The sequence below is a fragment of the Cottoperca gobio genome, chromosome 16, assembly GCF_900634415.1.
Source record: "Cottoperca gobio chromosome 16, fCotGob3.1, whole genome shotgun sequence".
Taxonomy (NCBI): domain Eukaryota; kingdom Metazoa; phylum Chordata; class Actinopteri; order Perciformes; family Bovichtidae; genus Cottoperca; species Cottoperca gobio.
The window spans coordinates 12,630,743-12,638,594 of NC_041370.1; the positions used below are offsets into that span (position 1 = coordinate 12,630,743).

The 7,852-nt window shown below is 40.0% G+C and overlaps 1 protein-coding gene across 1 annotated transcript; it reads right to left on the reverse strand.

Moving 5' to 3' along the window:
• Positions 1–985: 985 nt before the first annotated feature.
• On the reverse strand, positions 986–7,256 carry hacl1 (2-hydroxyacyl-CoA lyase 1). Its single transcript, XM_029451538.1, is given in 19 exon segments — positions 986–1,214; positions 2,395–2,581; positions 2,698–2,805; positions 3,123–3,281; positions 3,822–3,976; positions 4,140–4,229; positions 4,231–4,242; positions 4,616–4,699; positions 4,957–5,062; positions 5,344–5,479; positions 5,615–5,663; positions 5,665–5,728; positions 5,827–5,921; positions 6,008–6,085; positions 6,162–6,234; positions 6,337–6,417; positions 6,505–6,545; positions 6,639–6,743; positions 7,005–7,256. Coding segments are annotated over 19 exon segments (1,707 nt in total). The 5' UTR covers positions 7,056–7,256; the 3' UTR covers positions 986–1,181.
• Positions 7,257–7,852: the final 596 nt, after the last annotated feature.

The window sequence follows — 7,852 nt, forward strand, 5'->3', positions numbered from 1 at the left end:
TAACATGACTAACGTGCAGTGGGCTTTTCTGTAAGAGATTTAAATAGGATTCTGCATGAAGGTATCATTTGTGCATCCTGAGACAAACTTTCATAAGTGTCTTCGATTCTTTAAATATTTATTAGTCTGCGTTTTTGTATGCAGTTCATTGTGCATCGTGGTGCCCATTTGGTCCAGGCCAGATTGGTTTTATTGCCTTTGTCTGTCCCACAGAATTAAGTGTCTGCATTTCCAATGAGGCTCTTTCGGGGATGTGAGACCTATAAAAAAAAAAATCCTTGAAATAACATCATATATTTAGCTTGGACTACTAATGCAAAAGTGGAAAACGTTTATTGTTTAAGTCTGCAGGAGATTGTGAGAAATAATGCACCTTGATATTAACTAATACACAAACTTTAATCTAATAAAAATGAGCCCACTCAAAAAATATGTAGCTATTGCATACGATTGTCACTGCTGCTATAAACCCTCTATCCACATGTCTCAAGATGTCACTGACAAGCTGTGAAATCAAAGGAGGCTGTACATGTATGCATGCACATATGCAAATTTGACAGATCTGAGCTTCAACAAAATGTTTTTCACAAATTGAACATTAAATGACGTTTTCACTGTCCCTGCATTTTAATGGTTTAATAATCCATATGTACTGTACTGACTATTTCTCTGTATATTGCATTCTTTTTATACTTCGTACTGGAAACCTTTGCACATTCCTTGCACAAAACTACCACTTCCAAAAACAAGATCTTCCACTTTTAATTAAGATATATTGTACATATTATTTTTTCCCCATTTTATATTTTATTCTATTGTATATTTGCTTTTATTTTTCTATTACTATGTTTATGTTATGCACCAATACATCGAAGCAAATTCCTTGCATGTGAAAACATACCGATTGTGACATTGATAACATTTCCCTACTTACAGACCTATGTGACAGATTTGACATAAAGAAATGAAGACAAATAACATTCAGTGAGAGTGTACATTTTTTATTATTGTTGTATTAATTATTTCATTTTAATACTACTGTGTAGCAAGAATTGATTAAAAAAATATTCTGTTATTTCATGGAAACAATCACAAAAAATTAAAAGCAGCTGTATATCTTCCGAGTCACTGCTGTTCTGATAATGTTCTGGACAAAGGAGGAGGCAGATCCCTCTTTCAGTCTATAAGTTGGAGCGTGTGAGCCAAGGGAACTCCTGAAAATACAGACAACACAACATTACAACACAACATTACAACACAACATTATCACACACACACACACACACACACACACACACACACACACACACACCTCATAAGGGGACAAGTCTAGTCTTTCTCCTGGCCACAGAGAGCTCAGCACCATGGATACGGCCCTCAATACAACCTTCTAACATGTCTGCAAATGGGTTGCGTGGCTACATTCAACATAAACAGAGAGGGCCTTGCTTTCTAATTATGGGGACCCTGAAATAGAAAGGTCAGGTTGGTGTGAGGTGGAGGGATTGTGAGAGGAATACAACAGTTCTGCGGTGCACCTGGAGTGTGTGGATTACTGTCCAGTAAGGCATGTCAGTCACGCAGCCCTATAAGGATGAGACCAGAGCCAAGTAAACACCAAGCCGTTTGTTGCTCTGCACCGCTCGTGAACCGAGATGTTGTTGCTTTTAAATCACGCCTGGCTTTGCTGCTGCGACTGTCAATGTCATTAGGGTCATTGTCCATCTCTTTTCCGTTTTACGTCCTCGGGGGACACGAGGTAAATGAGATTTGCAACCTTTGGTCATATTATACTGTCCCGTATCTGAAGTGCTCACTGTCATCACGTCATGTCTGCAAAAGTGCTGGGCCTTAAAGGGGATAGAGTGTGGTACGAGATGAGACTTTAGACCTCAGTAGTTATGAACACTGCCAAGTTCTTGACCTTTTAATCCTGACTCATGGATTTGAGCAGCTTTAGGCCCTGTATGTGCCAATGAGGTCGGCAAATCTGCGAGTGCGCAGAAGTCTGGACATTTGGATTCAGCCAGGGACATTTATTGTGAAGCTAAAATGGTGGTATTCTGTTCTAATGACAGACAGGAAACTCAACATTTATCCGGTGGAGAAGCCATGCCTCCTTCTGAAGGATGACCTTTTAACCGTTCAAATTTCACCTAAGTTTGATCTTTGATCATTGTTGGAGAAAAGCAGACACAACAGCGTTTTAGGCAGCAGGAAAGTTGCGTTAAAGCATCAATTACATCCTCTACCACCAGGGGGCGGGACATTTCCAAAGGATCTATGCTGAGGATTTCCTGCCTGCCATTCAAAGAACTCCAACTTTACAATAAAAAAAAGAAAAAGATGACTGAGATGACTCTCCTACATATATTCCTGACAGGTGACAGTTACCTGCTGTTTTCTGTCGGAGGAAGGGTCGATGAGCACATTTATGAGACTTGGTCTCTCCCAGTCACTCAGGCTTTGCTGTAAAGCACTGCGCAGCTCCTCCACCGTCCTCACCAGGAACCCTCGACCTCCAAACGCTGTCATGACCTCATCATAGCGTGCCTCAGGTAGGAGGGTCACAGGAGGGGCTCTGACAGGCAACACAATAATGTGGAGATACATTACAATTGATTACATGTAAAAAATAATAAATAAAAAAAGAAACATTATAGCAAATGATCAATTGCACAATAATGTGTTTCTCACATAGTGGTCAGATCTCCCATTTTTTCCATTTCCTTCCACGTCTCAGGATCCACTCCGCTGTAAATACCATTATTATTGACCACAATGATGACCACAGGTAGATTATACCTGTAAAGTAAAAACAAAACAGAGACAATTAAGAAGCAGTGGAGGATGGACGTGTATTTATATATATTACATTACATTACATTACAGGTAATTTAGCAGACGCTCTTATCCAGAGCGACTTACATTGAATTAAGTACAGGGACAGTCTCCCTGGAGCAGCTCAGGGTTAAGTACCTTGCTCAGGGGTGGCAGCCTGGTAATGAACTCCCGACCTTCTAGTGTTTTGTTTGGAAGGCGTACCAATAGGCCACTAGGGAACTAGGCCACTAGGCCATCACCACCCCTATATTGTATGGAAAGGGAGGCAACCAACCCACCTGCACATGGTTTCAACTTCCATGCCAGAAAATCCAAAAGCACTGTCTCCTTCCACGCAGATTATCCTTTGGTTTTTATTCCCACTCTTCTCCACAGCAGCTGCTGCTATAGCGAAGCCAAGGCCTACTCCCATTGTTCCAAATGTACCAGCATCCAACCTGCACATCAACAGGATTAGCCAACAACAATCAAAAACATTTACATAGATTTGAAAGCTTACTTTAGTCAACAGTAGATCTCTATACTGTGTTTTAATGTAACACAATGTGCACATTTGCTGGGTTTTGAGTACACTGCTCATACTCCCTAGCATAGTGGTTTACAAAAGTTACATTCTCTAATGAAAGGATTGATATGACACAATTGCCTGATACTATATGAGCCTGAATCTTATTTTACCAATGTTGTTGTGAGTCTCAGTATTAAAACCTCATCTTTATTGTACCTCAGGCTCTGAGATTCTCTACCTCTCCAAGTCTTTCACACAAATTATTGTAATGTATAATTAAAACATTTACATTGGAAGGGCTCTGACAAAATTGCCCAAATAGACAGGGTCTTTGAGATGCCTACAATAATACCATGGCTGTCATTTAAAAAGATATACTTAAATGAATACATTAATAGTGAACTGGGGCAAACACGTAACACAAATGAGACGTGTGTCTTTAAGCGCTGCTACAACGAGAGTGCCTTGCCTGTGTCGAGGCAGGTAGTTGTTCAACATAGTGCGTCCTATGTCCATAGTGTTTGCACCCTCGCTGACAATGATACAGTCATGTGGAAGCAGCTGGGAAACGTGATGAAACACTGTGTAGTAGTTCATGGGCATTGTCGTCTGAAGAGCGAGCGCCTGTGGATAGAGAAGGGGCAAAAAAAGCATGAATAATAAAACATAAAAAAAAACATCAGGATGGCTCAAATACATAACTACATTAAATATATTGTCATCAGTATGGGACATTCTGATAAGCATTTTGAGTAACCACATCATTCAAAATAGAGTCTAAACTCACCTTTGATATTTTTGCATTAGCAGCTATTTTGTCCTTCAGTGTGCTCCACCACTCTGTGTTAGAAGGATATTTCCAGCCATCTTTATGGACGTCCCTGCAGGAGCTGGAAAAACAAACAAGCAAAGACATAATCACTTTCCACAAACACATGAGCTGTTAGAATATATTTGATGCACAGAGTCCACAAGGAGAAAGATTAATAAAAAATGTGAGTTTGTTTTATGCGATGACCCCTCTGCTCCACTAGAGGTCTCTATGTTCTGTGCTTGCTGGCTCTTTGTTTGTATTTTCAGGATCAAGACGCCAGCTTGATGAGCCACACCTGGGCCCAGTGTGGTTCAGGATATAAAGCTCACACACACACACACACACACACACTTTGGGTTATGTTGTAATAAATCTGCCTCTTATTACTTTTAACCTCGTCTGTTCTCCCATCGTTGTTGCAGCCTTTGAGCCGGGCTGTAGCAAGTTACCTGAGTAACAATAGCGTTGATGTCTCCGAGGAGAGCAACAGCAGGGCTCACATTGTTCCCCATCTCCTCAGCACAAAGGTCAACCTGCATACAAAGGACATCTGTGTTATTACAGCGCAAGATGTGCAGCAACATTGAAACACAGTGCGGGAGAAATTGCAAAGAAACATATAAACTGCACTGAGATGACAATATTAAAAGTATTCACACAAATGCTTACAGGAGTAATTTAATGCATCATTAGCTTTATAAGTGAGACATTCTTAGCATTGTTTCGAGGGTGTCAAAGGTAACACTGATTTTCCACAAACTAAAGCGACTTGGCTCGGTCATTTACAAACCTGGAGGATCTTGACATCAGGGTTGAATCTGGGCGGCAGACCAAAATGCAGCATCCAGTTCAGCCTGGCTCCAAGCAGAAGCACAACGTCTGCCTGGAGAAGAGCTCTTTATAACAGAAACAATGGAGGAGGAGGTGGGGCAACATTGAGTGAAGACAACAACTGTAGTGAATACAAACATTTAGTTAATGTATAGAATAAACTGTATGAGATATAACCCTAGAGCTCATTAAAATCAATAGCTACACATGCATTCATTAATAAGTACCGGAGGTTCACGATGCTTCCTTCATATATATTAGGATGATAATGATAATATTGGCTAAAATAACTGAAATTTACACTTTTTGATCCTTTCACATTTTCATAGTGTAAAGGGAGGCTGACCTCGAGCGGGCAGCAGCCACACAGTTGGGGTGATCATCAGGTAGGACACCTTTCCCCATGGGGGTGGGCAGAAATGGCAGACCGCTCATTTCCACAAACTCCTTCAGAGCATTTTCTGCTCGGCCATAGGCCGCTCCTGTCGAGCACAACAATACTCATGTCATCATGACTTATCTGATGAACTACTCTGATTCACCAGTGATGGAGAACATGTAGGGTTTCTAGCTCATTTAATGTAATGAGAGAGTGCAAACGTTAGTTTTGATGTTACCTTTGCCAATGATGACTAATGGTCTTTTAGCTGCTTTCAAGATGGACACAGGCTTCAGTGATTGCACTGTTATCAGCCAAACTCACTGGTGGAGATGGACAGCAGGGCAAAACTCTGCAGGAGAAACACACTTTGTTGACACACCTGGTATCACAGAAGTATGCAGAATTTTTTATTTATTAAAAAAAATGAATGCAAAAATGACAGCAAACCTGACTTCGCTCCTTTTCACACTAGCATTGACCATGTCCCCTGCAATATCTACATAACAAGCACCTGGACGCCCATATATGCTGGTGCGAACTGCCTATGAACATCAAACACAATAAAACTTAATATCACCCAACTTTTCAAAATCTCTTATTTATTCTGTACAATAAGCTTGGATATTACCTTCTCTATCACTGAAGGGATGGCTTCCAGACAGCTGGGCCTGGCAGAGAACTTGCTATAAAGGCGACTTGCTTCCACCTAGTGACACATAAGAAACGGTGTCAACTTAATGAAGCATCAGTGGGAAAAAAATCCACAAGAAAGCGTGCATTACCTGAGGAAACTCCTGAAAGGCTCCTGCTGTTTCCTGGTTTCGATCAGCGGAGCCGCCAATAACAATCACCGGCCTGTGCAAAGGCAACATACACTTTATAAAATAAAAACAAAGCCATGTTATAACTGTTATATAAAAGCAGTTATAAAAGCAGCATCAGTTTGTCAAGTCATACCAGCAGTTTTCATTAGCGTTGGCCATTCCACCCAGAGCATGAATGAGTCCAGGTCCAGACACCACCAGGCAGGCACCTGGTCTGGATACAAACAATCACAGGAGACAGAAACATGTAAGATACAACCTAGCAGCTCACATTATTCTGTTCAGTTACTAAATGTCTTACCTCCCAGTGAGGTATCCGGTGGCAGATGCTGCATAGCACGCCTGTTGTTTGACAAAATGTAGTGTATATTAAAATATCATTGGGTTGTTAAGGATTATAAGTGCAGTAGTGTAGAATAATAATACTAGTTGTACCGCCTGTTCGTTGCGCATTCCCACATATTTGATTCCTTCAGCCTGAGCAGCCATGGCCACTTCTATGATCGGAACACCAACTATTCCAAACATGTACTCCACTTTCTGCATGAAGAAAACATTGCTCTTTAACAAACTGACACTGAAATATACGAGTTTTACGAGTAAGTGTGATAATAGCAAGTAACTGCATTTTTAATGTAGGCTATTAAAAGTTTAAACTTGATTGCGTAACAACACTTGAACTTTGACACACTTTTTGCACGAGTGGTTACATTGTTAAAGTTCAGTACAGACAGGATCGGTTAGAATTAGCAGTTAGGCTAAACTTCATAAATCTTCGCAATGTGTTTTAAACGGTCTTACCTGAGCCTTTAAAGACTCAGCAATCAGCTGAGCTCCCGTCACATCGTCCATGACTGCTGTTAGTTAGACACGACTTTTTACAACGTTATATACCTGCAGAGGTACAAGGCCAAACTGTCATAGACTGTTGCAACTACCAGCATCATTAACACTTTATTGATTGTTGTTTGCTACAATCCTTTATCTGCCCCTCAATCTGGTCCGTTCCTATCACTTCCGGGTTGCAAGCCAATCACGGAAGCCACTGCGTGTGACCTCACACAAGGAATGACACGCATCTTCTTAAAGGCTGATTTATTAATGAAACACGATGCAGACAAATGTACTTAACACATACTGTTTACACATCAAATTAAAGACAAATTCTGAATTACCTGTTTAATCCATTTTTGTTATTTATTGTGCAATTCGGACATTAATTCTGCTACCAAGTTTAAGATTTCAACCCGTTTTAGTTGATTGATATACATTTAAAATCGATTATTAAATATTTGAAATATTTAATCAACGGATCATAACAAACTAAAATACATTTTACAACTAATGCCAGCTTTATAGTTTAATGATGTACTAAATAGCCCTAAATTATTATATTGTCTAAATATATTGTTGTGCAATTTTCACTGCCATGTGCTATATATTGTTTTATAAACTACTCAACCACTTTGTACTTATATTATTTGTTAAATGTAATTATCGTGTGCTTGCCACTTTACTTCATATGTTATTTTGCTGTAACAATGTAAATTTCCCCGTTGTGGGACTAATAAAGGATTTCTGATTCTGATTCTGAAATCTTTGGTGTTTTGGAAGAAGGCTGATGGATCAATGCAAATAAAATCTGAAGG